Raw genomic sequence first — 15600 nt, 5'->3', positions numbered from 1 at the left:
ATTGTCATACATATGCCTTTAAAAATTATTATTTAAGTTTAAAAAAAACATTTTAGAAATTATTGAATATACTTATATATGGTACATTTAATAGTATTAATAATCAAAGATTTTTTATCTCTTAAAATAAACTGTAGTACATGTAGGCTTATGGCAGACGTAAATAAATACCTTATTATATAGTTGTGAGCACTCATATATTGATTTGATATTGTTTTATAAACATTGATTAGTGTCAAGTAACTCTTAAAAGTATAAAAATCCATCATAGTGTGACAAAAAAAGTTTTCTCGTTTTTTTTTTTTTGTCACCTATACTGTTCTTTAATGAAAATATATAGGTTTCCTTTTGATACTAAATAAACAAATGATGCAATGATGTAAAATCATACTAATAACACCATTTAATAGTGTTATATCACTTTTTCTAATAATTAATTATCTTTGAATCAACAAAAAATCTACAACTACAATGAAGTTGTAACGTTTATCTGCTTCGGGTCGAAAGATCTACATCTATAAAAGTACATAAATCATATCAAGTTGAATTTTCCAATAGCCATGTTTCTACCACACCGGAGCATAGAGGAATTTGTAAAATGACACCAAATAAAGATTTATAGAATAAACACTGTACCAATAATCTGTTATTAAGTTTTGTACCTTAACTTTAGGGGGGAACCACGTTAAAGATGAAAAAAAACGGAATAAAAGCTGGTCGACTATGATGTTATGTTATGGGCTATGATGTTTTTGAATTATTCATACACAATGGTTAATTAAACAAATTTCAATTAATATTAGAATACAACATATATTAAGCCCAAAGTACAATGATTTGAAGATAAATATACACATTTATAATAATCAATGTTCAAAAAAAAAAAAAAAGATGTGCTTTGCAAACTGCAAAAGCACATCTCGATTGAACAAAACATATGTGAGGTATGTGTATATTCAAAATGGTAAAATAAGTAATATATATATAAATATATTGTGCGAGTAAATAATATAACATTATCAATGAAATATGCGACAATGAACAAGTAAGATACTAATGAACGAAATTAAAGAATATAAATGATAAGATTTTGTACAAATTACCATACACAGTGAACAAGGTTAACGACAACAAATATTCTCCACTCATGATTTGATAACCAGAGCCAAAAAGTTAAGTTAGAATGCCATTGTGAGACGTTAAAATCATGTTTCGATTATAAAATTGAGAGTTCAGTTTAACTAAAGAATCAGGTTTTGTTTCATAACTAGTATCGATTATTCAAATATCGTTTAAATTCAATAATAAGTTTACGAATAACACAGTAAATCGTTAATTATATTAGAAAAAGAAAACTAATTATCCTAAAAGCTACTCAATGAAATCTTTGAGTAATTCCTTTCTGACTACTTATTTAGTCTTCGACTTTTAAAATAAAGTACATAAAAGATAATTTAAAATTGTTTTAATCAATAATCTGACATATTACTTAATTTTAATTAAAATATTTACTTACTTAATTAAGTACTAAAGTACTTAATTAAAAAAATAGTTGATCACTCTACCATTTACTTTGATTGAAATAAAAATTACTGTTGTCTTTGCTAAAATTGAAATATAAATTAACAGAATTTTGAATTTTAACAATTTTAATTTTAATAGTTATAATTATTTGAGAAAAGTATTTTATATTCCTATAATAGTTTTTTAATGTAAGTATAAAAAATGTGTAATATATTTCGCTTTATAAAATGTATTTTCTTAAAACCTATAAATAAATTTTTGGATAAGTCTCCATATAAACAAAATAATAATTAGATAAATTTTTTTTTTGAGAAAAAAAGCTTATAAATTATCAAAAAACTTTCCAAGAAAAAAGAAAAAGATGCCATAATATATTAAAAAATAATACTAATAAGTTTTAGTGTCTTAAGGGATCTTAACTTCGATATTACCTTTCTGTTTGCGCTTATACAATTTAAGTAACACTTAAAGAGTTTTATTCAATTTACACAAAATCCGTTCTTTTAACGGATTTTGTTTTTATTGTTACAATTGATAACTAATCGTATTTTATTTTATTTTTTATATCAATTTTTAAAATGTTTCAATGTTATTTTAACATTTTAGAGAATAGGGTATGAATATTTTATGTACTTGTTTTTTGTACAATAGCATATTCTTTAAGCTAAGCTTGATAGATAGATTAAAATGATTCTCGATATTTTGCTATAAAATAAAGTAGATATCGGTATTTTTGTTATATTTATATCAAAGGTAAAATACTAAAAGATGTATTATTATAATATTGCAAGATGAACAATAATATATAATCCTATTAAAGCTAAACATTTTATTTATTTTTTGTAATTTTTATAGCTATATTTAATCTCTACATTTTTTAGTAGAAAATGATAGACATATATATATATATATAAATAAATAGAATATCTATTTGCATATATTATAAATACTTAGACTAGGGACGAACTTTTTTGATTTTAAATAACATATTCTCGTGGTGGGTATAACTCTTTAAACATGAGCGTTAGCACAGAAAGGAAATGGGAGTTTTATTCTTTACATGTCTGCAATGTTTTCGATAGAATTATTTTGTGACACCTTTCAATAAGTACATTAAGTAAAAATAGTTGTAATATAAAATAACTATACCAATAAAATTCTTCAAAACGAAAATACATTAATGAAATGAGCGCGTTGCTTGATGATCCGAAATAAATTCGAATCTAAAATTTAAGTCACTTGGTTGACGTGATAAAAGTTAAACTATTGTTACTAAAGCTGGGTGTGATCATTAAAGAAGATTCAGTGTCTATAGAGCTTAACATTGTTTGGTTGGAACTTGGCGACTTAAGTGTATTAGTACTTAAATATATTTTAGGTGTTTGTAGATAATCAATAATGATTGTCTACGGATTCTCTAATTGCCATTGAGTGATATTCTTTTATGTAGTCTTTAGTGATAATCAGAAAAGAACACATAACTAACTTCATTTTCGTTATATTTTTTTAAAGTATCTAGTTAGACACTTTTAAAAAATAATATTGATAATAATTTCTATTTGAATTAAGACAAACATAGAGGTAAGAGAAATATTTCTAATGTGATACTATTTGGTAAACAATTATACAGGTTGTTCAGTAAGTCAGGAAACGGGTATCTATTGTTCTCATTGTTACAAACAATGAGAACAATAGAAACTCGTTTCCTGACTTACTGAACACCCTGTATACATTTATTGTGGTAATGTTAACAATTAAAGTTGAGTACATGTTTTCTTATTCTTTTGTTTTTCTATTATAAAATATATTCTTAAAAAGAATAAATATTTCATTTTTGTATATATATTTAAAAAAAAATCCTCCTCAACATGTTTTTATAACAAAAATAGTTTACCAATATTTAGAAAAATATTAATTTTTCAATGCACTGCTTACTTTGCTATTATTATATAAAAATAAATCTTTATTATATTTAAGATCAACATTTTATTGCAATAATAGTTTTGCAATGAGCTGAAAAATAGAGAAAAACAATATAATAATAATATGTCATGTGTTATGTGTTATGTGTTATTACCTACAAATGGCTTTGACAAAACAAAGAAATAAAATATATTCTCAGTCACTTTTAAAAATCACCAGGGATTTTTTTTTATTACTTTGTACCGCACAGTGAGGCTTATTTATGAGAAATAACATGAAAAGTAAGTCATCTTAGAAGATATAGTGCTAATATGTTTTCGTTTACAATGTAAACATTTTCAAAAACATAAGTCATCTTACTTTCATTAATTTCACATATGAAATCTCTAAATTCATGAAAAATTTCAATGTATCAACAAAATATAATATTAATAATAATTTAAACGTTCTTATATCTATGCGGGAGGAAGAATGACGACTAGAAATGTCTAGTGATATAAAAAGTAGCATTCACATCTCACCACCACTTTAAATTGTTAATAACTTCTAAAATACTGGTCAAAAGTTATTATCGGCCAGTCATTTACTTAATTATTTCATTAAATTCATCTAATAAATAAATTAGTTATATATAAATGTATACTTTCCCATTTTAAAAATTGAAGTTGACACCCTTATAAAGTACATGTGAATAATATAAAAATTACTTCATAACTGATAAATAAAGAAAATTATGTAATTAAAATAAACCAACAATAAAATTGATAAATATATTTTTATTTTTAATTACTTATGTAGCCAATAATAAAATAATTATTCCATACAAAGGTTGAATTAGATTTGATTGGATTTATTACAAGGGGCGTTCCACAATCGTTTGATAAATCTACTAACTTTAGAATATACTGACGTATGTATTACATTCCTTTTTTTAAAAAAATTCTTACAATATTGGATTAAAATTATATTTTTTACTATGTTTAGTTACATACATTTAAATACATAGACTGGTTATATAATGCGGGTGGATACAGTTTTTACTGGTGTATATTTATCATGCATACTTCACTTGAGTTACGCACATACTCTATGTATAAAAATGCTTGTAACTCATAAATATTTATCCTTTTATCCTATTTATCCTTAAGTTGTTATCGACCCATCAAAACTTGTTGAAAGGAAATGAATAATGGTTATTTAAAAATGTTGAAAAAATTTAAAATTAAAAAAAATATATTATTTTTATTAATAAACACTATACTTTTAATATAGTCTAAGAATGTATAAATTCTTAAAAAAAAAAGTAATGAAAAATATTTACTGGATCAAAAGTTTTTTATTTGTCAAAACATCGTGGACAACCCAACCAGACATGTAAAGGGTGATTTTTTTTAACTTTAGCCACTCGATTTTTCTTAAAATAATAATTATTGTATATATTTTTGGTATATTTGAATGTCAGTTATTAGTAACTATTTACAATGATCACTTTTAATTTTTAAGGATGTGAAATTTATTTTTTCAATTAAATTAATTAATTGATAGTAACATTGAAAGTAATTAATAATTTTATACCTAGTCAGCAGGTGAATTGCGACCTAGATATATCTAATGACAAATGCTGTCATAATTTTGTCCCAGTTCCAGTCTATTGTTTGAAGTGGTTATAAGTTAATGAGTCAACTGCTTTTTACGAACAGTTTCATAATTAGATAATTTTTTTTATTTTATAAGCTAGTTAAATGTGTTTGTTGTCGTTTGAATAAATTAAGTTCACATCCTTATTTGGTATGAGGAATGAATTACATGAAACTAATAAATACCATAATTGATTTTGTTAACATATAATATTATATTAAGAGAAATTAAAAAATCACATATTACACATATTTTGAGAAAATTTCGGAGGGTTTCCGAACCCCTTGTCCCCCCCTCAGATATAGCCTTTCTTCAAATTCTTACGAAAAATATTTTATAATATGTTTTATATAATTTTTAGGAAAGGTTCAGAGTTGAAGCTGACGTCGCTGTAAATAGGGCAAATATGTTGACCAGGCTGTGGAAGTACGCGGGTCATGAAGTAATGAATTCTGAATATCTGCTACATGCCGGAGTTATATCAATGGTTGAATTCGACGATGACATATTTGCTGCTGGCAATTGTTACGATCAAAACCAATACAAAGACTATCAGTTGTTTTGTCCTTATGCATACAGACTGCCTAAAGAAGAAGGCATACTGGCAAAAGATCTGGCTGTTGAGTATAAATACTTGACTAACACCAGTGAATGGTTTTATATCGCCCGAAAAACAGCGGAGTCGGTGATTAATCGAAATAGTCAATATAAGCACGGTAAACGATAAAAAATAAAATTTAAAGGTTATTTATGAAATAATATATACCAATTTTGAACCTATAGCCTAAATTATTATTCGTCTTTATATTATTCTTTAGAGTCATTAAAAGAAAATACTACCGACCCATCATTAATTAAAGCTTTTATACTTAATAGTCTTTTTCAAGTTATGGTTTTTGTTTACTACTATATTTAGATCGATATGACCGTTTGGAACGTTCAGGTACCGTTTGTCATAAATGATACAACAATGCATACGATTTTTTTTTTTATTGCTGTTTATTTTTTAGTGTAAAATTACAGTAAGCGGAACGTTTTACAGTATATGGTTACTTTTGATAGTAGAATTGTCGCTTAACTACATAAAAGTTATAGGTATTTTATTATGCCGAATATTTCATAATATTAATTTACTTAGTTAAAATAAAGAAACTATAAAATCAGCGATTTAGTATAAAACTCACGTTTTTACCAGTTCTTTTTTATTACTCAAGTGATCCCTGTAATTTACATAACTATAAAATATAATTTTTCATTTTTATTATGTGTAATATACTATTTAGATAAAAATTGATATTTTCAGCGAAAAGTTACTGATAAATTATAAGATTTAAATATATTGTTCAATAAAAACAATATGCCATCAGTGTTTCATTTAAAATTACCTTTAATAGGTAATTTAACAGCGTGACCTTTCTAGTAAGATAAAGAAACTAACATTTTTATGCAAGTTAGTTTGAGTAGAACCATTTCATCAGATTATCCATTGTGAATATAAATTGAACCCATAAATATCAAATGATTTTAGAAATTCCATGGATGTTTTCTTGAATTTTATTGGCTCAACTTAAAGTATGGTAATAATGTAGTAATAAACTAATTGATAGTTTATTACAAAGCCATTCATTTTATATCTTAAAAGAAAAAACGCTATTAAAATATTTCACTAAATTTTGTCAATCAATCGATAAAAATTAGTGTCTTACAAGAAATTAGGATTAAAATTGATCAGACATGATTAAAAATATCTCTTTTATAAACGATATTAAATACAATCTGAAAAAATGAAATTTAAGTTGATAAATCTTAATATTATCGAAGTGCACTAAGTAACTTTAATTATTCAAGTGTTTTCTAATTTGAAAATTAAATATTTTTTAGTAGATATCGTTTTTTGTTTATATAATACCAAGTACATTATCTAAAATGTAGATACTTTTAATTAATTAGTTGAATTATATTGTAATATGAACATCGCAGTTATATAATTAATGGTTGAAATAAATTAAACAAGTTCTTTTAAAATTATTATATTGTTTCAGTAGACAAAATTGTTTTGTATTTAAGTTTGGAAATGATAATGTGTGTTTCTGTCATATTAAAAATCTTTTAATCATTTTAAGAATTGAATCTGTAGGCTAAATGTTGCGTTTTAGTATTGAATAAAGTTTCTTGGGTAATATAAGTTTTTTAAAATGTACTATCATATTTCAAGAAAGGTAAAATAACGTATTAAAAATAATTTATCTATTCATCTAGAGATGAAGTACAAAAGTCTAATGCGTGCCAATTTTATGACTTGGAAACATAAGATATCCTACATAAGATATTTCTGCAATGTTTGGCGATGCTTAAAATGAATCTTTTAAGAAATATTAAATTGTAATATTAGAATAATTTTTTTTTGTTTTATAGTGATTTAACATTAATTTTTTGGTTGTTAATAGGTGTATTGCGTATTATTCTCTGTATTCATTTTTCTAATCTAATTAAATGAGATAAATAACTTAATGGTAATTATTTAAGTTTGATAAAATCATAATAATTAATTTTATTGAAATCTTCTTTGTGAAAATCTATAAAAATTTCATATATTAAAATTATTAATTGTTCCGCCAATAAATACTATAACAATGATTTTGACTTCTAGATAAATTTTTTGAATTTTTTTTAATAATGTATTACATTATTACATTGATGTCTTCGAGATTAAAAAAAAAAAAATGTTGAAAGTTTATTTTTTGATAAAACAAGAAAAAAATTTGACTTTTTCTATTTGTCTAAGATTAAGCGATTGACGAATTTACGAAAATATACGCAAAAGGAAATTTTTCTCGTTTGATTTTTGCTTTCTTAAATTTAAGGTTGTTCACAAAGGTCGAATGTTTACCTCAAAAAGATTAGTTTTAGACATAGCGTTGTAAACGTTGTGTCTTCATCATTATATATCATTATATCATTATTGTGTCATTACATAATGACCATCCTTATACCTATAAAAGACAAGATGAGAATATTTTTTATAAGTTTAAAATTAATAGTAGCCGTTTTCCTTATTTATTAAATAAAACAATTTATAGTTAGAAAATCTATTGTTTATAACAACAAATGTGTTTAAAAGCATTCATGCAATTAAATTTTTTATTTAAAGAACGTATATTTTTTTAGCTCAGAAATTTAATCAATAGTGTATTTTTAGTAAGTTTTAAAATTTTATTCATAAAATATTTCTAAAGATGTATTGTAATATACCTCCATCCTAGTTAGTATGTCCTCGTGAATTTTACACTTTTAAAATTATATACAAGTTCGTTTTATTATTTTATTTTTTTAAGCATAGCTAAATAAGAAGTACACCTATTACTATAATAAATTATATATTGCGATAAAAAAAAATTATCGAACATTAATTATAATTTATTACCAAAAATAAATTAAATTTTGGACGTGACTTGTGTACAAGTAAGTTTTTATACTTCCTGTATTGTGAACAAGTATAATAAATATATCATCCTTATTCTATCTTTCAAAATCTCGTTATTATTATTATTAATTTATCAATAATAGATTTCTCATTTGAAATGTTATAAAGTTTGTCCGTTTCGTGAAAGTACAATGAAATTTAATACAATTGAAAAGTTGATTTATTTAAATAAGATTTTTTCAAATTTTTAAGAAAGTTATATAATTTATATAGTAACATGCATTTTTAACCTTTTTTAATTTTTCGATGAGATAGTTAATTTATTTATTGATCAATAAAATAAATTTCTGTATATATATACAAACAGAATATGTATAAACATATATGTATATGTATTATTCTCAGTAATTGAAATTACTACATTTAAAGTATTGTAATGTTACAGTAAAATGCAGAAAAAAATGAAGTCTGCTCTAATTTTTGTTACTTTTTCAAACATTTAATTCTGCTTAGTACTTTTTTTAAAGAGGATTTCTTCGAATTTACAAAAAAAAAGAACAATTTTTTTTAAATAACGAACCATTTACGTATTAGATTTTCATAAATGTACACAAGACAGTAACAGTACCAAGAGTGGTGTATAGTTGATTTTATATCAGGTTACTTCCTGTTAAAGTTCTGTCGCTGTCATTACTACAGTAAATAACTCAAAATCTTATTTTGCATTATTGTTTAAATATATTGTTATTAATATGTGCAATAATAATATTAATTAAATTTTTAAAAAAGTGAGTTGAATGTATTTAAAAGATTTGTTAAAAATTTAATATATTAATATAGTTTTTGAAAATAATTGACTGGTAGTTGATAGATTTATCACAGATTAATCACGGATATAATTATAAACAAAGATTTATTTTAATAGTTGGATATTTCACTTGTGAATAACGTCAAAATTAAATGATAGGGCATATTATCATAAATACCTAACTTATTGTTGAAATTGGCAACACTAAAATTTTGTAAAAATACTTGTAAAATTCTAAAATCAAAGTAAATATACACTTGTACATAAATTATTGAAATAAAATGAATAATGAATAAATTCTATTGAACTTAACACAAAAAAAATTTTACTTAAGAAATCTTTATTTAATGATAAGTTGTAATTCATCGATTTTTCTATTACAAATTATTTATTAATAAATGAAATTAAGTAAATAAAAAATTCTTATAGATAGAGTTCATAAATACCTGGAGTACTATAATTATTTGAAATAACACTTACTAGTTTAGAATCTTATTTCTGTTATTTTTTCGACTAAACATTATTAATACACTATATTTTTACTATTTCTTTTTTATGTCAAGACGAATAAAAAAAAATAGTATAATAACGCTATATCGTTGAAAAGAAAATATTAAGTAAACATATCAACTCGCAATTTGTAATTTGTAAATTATCTAGACAAATAATTATTTATTTAACTTAACTTTATGATATTGTAATTTATATAATTTTTGATAAATATATTCTTGAAATGTATGAAAAAAACAAAACCATTCTCAGTAGTAATTTGTTTGTTATTTAGTTTTAAAAAATGTTTTAATAAAATCTTCCTTTGTTACTATTTGTAACAATGTATACTCAACAGTCATCCAAGAACTTAAATGATATCAAAAAGAATTGTCTCTGCATAAAATGTTATCATATTAAATATTTCGTTCACAAATGAGATATAATTCAACTTAAATTGTTTTCGAGTTTCGTTATAATTTACACAAATTTTTGTCAATTACAATAATATAAACATAGATTGGTAGTAATTCACACATCTCTGGACATTTGTCAACTCTGAATATATTTCATTCAATAAAATAGCACAATTCAACAGAAACGTTCCTTACACAATACGACTTTTTGTTTATTTTCAACATGATATTATGAATATTTCATTATAACTGAATGTTGTATCTTAAAAGTACCTTGTTTTGAAAACAATAACTATCATTACGTATTTGCTACCAGAGAAGATATTGAAGCTCAGAATAGATGAGTCAAGACAGTAACACGTAACTAGGATCCCCAGGCAAACATGAAACCACATAACTGCTGTGACAATTCAAAAAACCTATTCTTTTATAGAGAAATATAAAAGTCTAAATCGTGCTGAGAAATAGCATTAAAATTGTTATTTTATTGACATTAAGGGTTTAACTATGTATAAGCTTTAAAAATGCAAAATAAAAATACACGGATGTTGAGAGGGTCTATATTATTTGCCGCGCAGCACTAGTATGACGTCACAAATTTATTTTGTGCGGTTTTTTCATATGTCGTGCGGCAAAACTTTGGATTGGGTCGTTGAGCAGTTCAAAGATTAGATCAAAGGAAAACCGCACGGGTTCTGCCATTTTGGCATGACGTTTTAGTATGGACGGCATTTCAGCAATTTTGCATGACGATATTTAAATTTAACAGCGTTCTGCAGTAGTCAACCCTCAAAATTGTTTAAAAGCATTGATAATATTTCATTAGCACACACCCAGGACGCTGGGGGTACATAGCACTCCAAAGTCCTAAATTAGCCCTCCAAATTTTCTACTTTTTTAGTACTTTTATTGAAGTGAAGAAGGTCATCAAAAAAATATTATTCTTTTGGTCAGCAATTATAACAATTTTAGCAGTCCAATATTTATTATTTATTTATTTATTGAATAATGACTGAATCATTATAAAAGATCGAAATTCCGTATAATTAGAAATATATGGATTAGTTGTTTATGACGAGTGCCTGTACAATTTTTATTTTTAAAAAATAAACAGATTTGGTAGTATTTGACACATTTTCTAATTGTTAACTTGAGCTCATCCAAAGAGGGCTACGAGACTTTAATCCCCATAATGTTTAGAATGTGCGCTTAGCTTCATTTCTATACAATACAAAATTTGTTGGATTAATTATTTTTATTTATTTGCCTATTTATCAAAATATGTTAAAAATTGCTAGAAAAAAGTATTTTAATATTTATTTGAAAATAGACCCGTTGACCCAAATAAAAAGTAAACATATTGTAAAATCATGCTGGTTAATGAACATGTGATATTTGCAATATTTTTACAATTATTGGCACAACCATACATAATAGTTTTTCAAAATCATCACTCGACATTTTTAAGAAAATTGTGAAACGAACCGCGAATTTCGTAATTAAGTACGTTGTTTTTGCTTTTTTTTTTTGATTTTTTAAACGACGTATGACCCGTATATGTGTATAACTGATATAGAAGTACAAATGATGTCTTCAAACATGTTGATAGCCATTATATTTCTAGATTTAATTACTCAAAAATATTAAGATCTTCGCAAGATTTGATAAAAAAAGATAATAGATGGTGAATGACAAGAAAAATGTACAATAATAGTAGTAATAATGATAATTGCTGGTAAAAATGGTACGTATCGTGTGTACACTGTACACCTATCTGCCATGCAGCGCGACCCAACAGAACCCACGCAAAAAGTTAATGATACTTTAAGGAGGCGTTTGAGCGCGGTAATTTTTTTTTAAGCTACCTAATTTGAGTTATGTATTAATTTGGACAAATTATCAACCAAGTATTTGTATTAACCTTTTTTATTTACTTAAGACTTCCATGATTTTTTACCAAATTATAATATATGCATCATACTTAGATTGAATGTTTTAGCTGAAATTAATGTAAAAAAATTCAGAATTGTCTGAAGACAAAAAATACTTATACCACAGTCTAAACGTCATTATATTTATGCTCAATTTCTATCCCACAGAGGATATTGAATAAATAGTGTTTGGTTTAAAAACGCTGTTAATAGAAAAATTGATAGTCCCTCTCTGCAATAATTAAAATTATAATATACTTTCTAATAATAAATAAATACAGTTAAAGAACTGTAAAAATAATAAAAGTACAGTTAATTATATAATCAGTTTTTTTCCATAGCTATCAAAAACATAGTTTTATCAAAAGAATAAAAAATTGATTGAAAAATAATTTTTTTGTTGAAATAACAAAAAAAATAGATAGACGTATAATGACAGAGCTGAATCTATATATGTGATGCAATAAACATTATAGAGTAGAAGACTTTTTGTTTTTTTGCTTATTTAAATAAAAAATAAATAGCGATGCATAAAAAATAAAACAAAATAACAATATTATTGGGGGCGGCTAAATTGAGTACAGGTACAAATCCTAATTGCGGTTATATATTAGTAATACATTTGAAATAGGATTTTATCAAGAGGCCTGAAATTTCAAATGTTATTACATAAAAAGATAAAATAAGGCAGATAAGAATGTAACTAATATTTATTAAACTCGACTAATAATTCAAATACTCTGAGTACTTAGAAGATTCATTGTTCAATGGAGATAAACACTTAAAACTAAAATATAAGATGCGATCCAAGTTCATGACAAAGATAAATTAATGAAAACCAATGAACGTACACCTTAAAATGGGCTGTGATAAACGTGTATTATTAACAGATGAACTTTGCTTGGCCTTAGGGCTCAACGATCGCTGACCACGTTTGATGTAGTTGTTTATTTTATACAAAGACGATTTGGGTAATTATCCGATTTTATGTTTTATTTGTTTTGTCTCACTACCCGTATTTATTTTTCGTATTTAAGAACTAATTTTGTGATGACGTTATAATCCCGTAACACAGCTTTATGTTTCTATAAAAATGCAATAAATAGAAACTTTTTAAGAACGTTTTTTGAATTAAATTTTTTATTAGGTTCGGAAAAACCTAGTTTTTAAAATAAAGCTATGTAAATTTGTGTTTGTATAATAAATTGTAAAAATAAATTTTCTGACTTGTAATGCGTTTTTATAAAAGTATGACTACTTGTCTTTTACGCACAAACGATCGTCACAGATAAAATTAATACCTTCTCAGTTTCGTGCCGAAATTAAAAAGGCGCCGCTTAAATTTATGTTACAACATACTCATATTTAACATAACCCATTTATTAAAATTTCACATCGAAACGAATTACAGATAGTGTTTTAAATAACTATCGAGTTTCCACTTTAATGAGCTGTTTTTTATTCTTTATGGCATTTAAGTTTTATTTTTGGACTTATTATTAAATACAAAAAAGGAAAAATATATTATTACGTATTAAATCTTTAAAAGTGAAGAGTAACAAGATCATAAATCGACTTCAACAACTTTTAAAAGTAGTAAACTCTTATTTTAAAACTATACTATAGCTTCAAATTAAAAAAAAACCTTAATTATTACCTATTATTAACTATTAGAAGTACCCATAATCCTAATTTAAAAAAAACAAACTCAGTGGAGACGTGACACAGTAGAGACAATACAGATTGTCATATAATACTCTATTGAAATTTTACTAGGATCAGTTTTTTAAAAAAATAGCAGAGAGGTGTAATATAAGTTTTCTGTCGTAAAAAATATATTCATAAAACAATAAATAATAATTTAAAAATGTTCAAAGTAGCTAATTCATTAATCAAGCGTATAGACCTTCTTGTTATTTTTTAGTAGTGTTTTAAAACATTGAATAGGTCCTGCTATTTTGCAAATAGCAGGAACTGTTGTGTTTTTTGAAAAGTAATAAATAATAATATTATTATTTACTGTTTGTCTTTTTATATTATAATAACTATTATATTATTTAATTAATTACATTATTATATGATAATATTGTTTTTTTTTTTTTTAATTTAATGTTTAACGTTACGTTAAGTTCAATAATAACATTTTGTAATATTTGTTTCTGATGTTCAACAGAATGTTCTGTTCTTTGATATACTTTTATTTTTCCTTATTGTTTTCTGGTTTTTTTTTTATTGTTTATTTCATTTTTAACATTAAAATTATAACGTAATTCTAACATTTTTAAGCTTTGAAAATAAAAAATTCATTAAAAATATTAAAAAGAATACTTTTTATTAAAAAGTATTTTTGTACAGTAAAAATATAAATAGCATTTAATTAAAATGGCTTTAAGTTGGAGTTAGATTGTTTGATCATAGTAAAATAGTAGCAAAATCACGCTGTGCAATTCAAAAGATATTTGTTTCAGAAATAGTTTGCAACAACTTTGAAAAATTCAGCGAGCTGTTATTCGGTTTCCAATTATATTTACTTTCATAAAAATAATTAAATAACAAACAAGTTCATTCCAAGTTTTGAAAACACATCAGTTATGCGAGAAATACAGCTATAATACAATACTAAGTCAATGGAAACAATTCATTAGTAAAATTATATGATGTGTTTGTGTACTTTGTTTTATTACTAAAATACGCGAATAGTTTAAATTGTTTATGTTTTGACTGCAACAGAAAAAAAAATGATCGCAACTTGGATTAGGTATACTAGAATATTAGACGAATTATCTTATTGTCATTGAGTTAGAGTACATTATTATTTGATGGGAAATTACATGACTTGACTGCATAAATAAATGACTAGAGCAACGAAGAACATACACGTGTGGTGACTCTGAACACATTTAACAGATAAACTTTTAAAAGTATGGAAGAACTTAGCATTAAAGATATTCCTAATATATAAACGGAAACATCACTGTGTTAAATTTATAACGTATATGTTGTTTAAAAAAAAGTCTTTATTTTACACAATGCACATATCTAGCTTGTACTGTGAACTGTAGTATCTTGTATTTAACTACATTAACTTTCCTTAATTTATACATAGTTATAATTGATAGGGCATTGTGTCTTAGTACTTGAGACATACAAAAGAGTTGGATTATTAAGAATAAACTAAATGACTATAAAAACAACGTATAGTAATTAAGATAACAAAAACCGTAAAAAAATAGAACAAAAATTGTTAGGGTAATCAGATAAAAGATATTGTTAACTTTTGAGGTTTAAAAATTCCTAAATAAATCGTACTTTGGTAACAGTTATTAGTGAAATACTTGGAAAGTTCTAAGTTATCATATAAAGCGTACACATTGTTTTGACAACAAAAGTTATTATTGTTTTTTTTAATGTGATAAGATAACGATCTAATGTCTTTGAACATAAATG

General features: G+C 24.4%; 1 protein-coding gene across 5 annotated transcripts in view; it reads left to right on the top strand.

Moving 5' to 3' along the window:
- The window catches only part of LOC126895500 (probable G-protein coupled receptor CG31760), an 86802-nt gene that overhangs the window by 31296 nt on the left and 39906 nt on the right, over positions 1–15600 (top strand). For 2 of the 5 annotated variants that reach the window (XM_050667437.1, XM_050667441.1), the window contains one exon: positions 5447–5801. In XM_050667437.1, the coding sequence (XP_050523394.1) occupies positions 5447–5801 (355 nt within the window). Of the gene's footprint in view, positions 1–1573; positions 1713–2969; positions 3106–5133; positions 5236–5446; positions 5802–15600 lie in introns of those variants that run through there. The other 3 variants (XM_050667438.1, XM_050667439.1, XM_050667440.1) reach the window with 3 other exon arrangements.

The sequence above is a fragment of the Daktulosphaira vitifoliae genome, unplaced genomic scaffold, assembly GCF_025091365.1.
Source record: "Daktulosphaira vitifoliae isolate Bord-2020 unplaced genomic scaffold, ASM2509136v1 Scaffold_1, whole genome shotgun sequence".
NCBI lineage: Eukaryota > Metazoa > Arthropoda > Insecta > Hemiptera > Phylloxeridae > Daktulosphaira > Daktulosphaira vitifoliae.
Note: the sequence above shows the minus strand (reverse complement) of the source record. Positions and strands in the feature narration are given on the sequence as shown.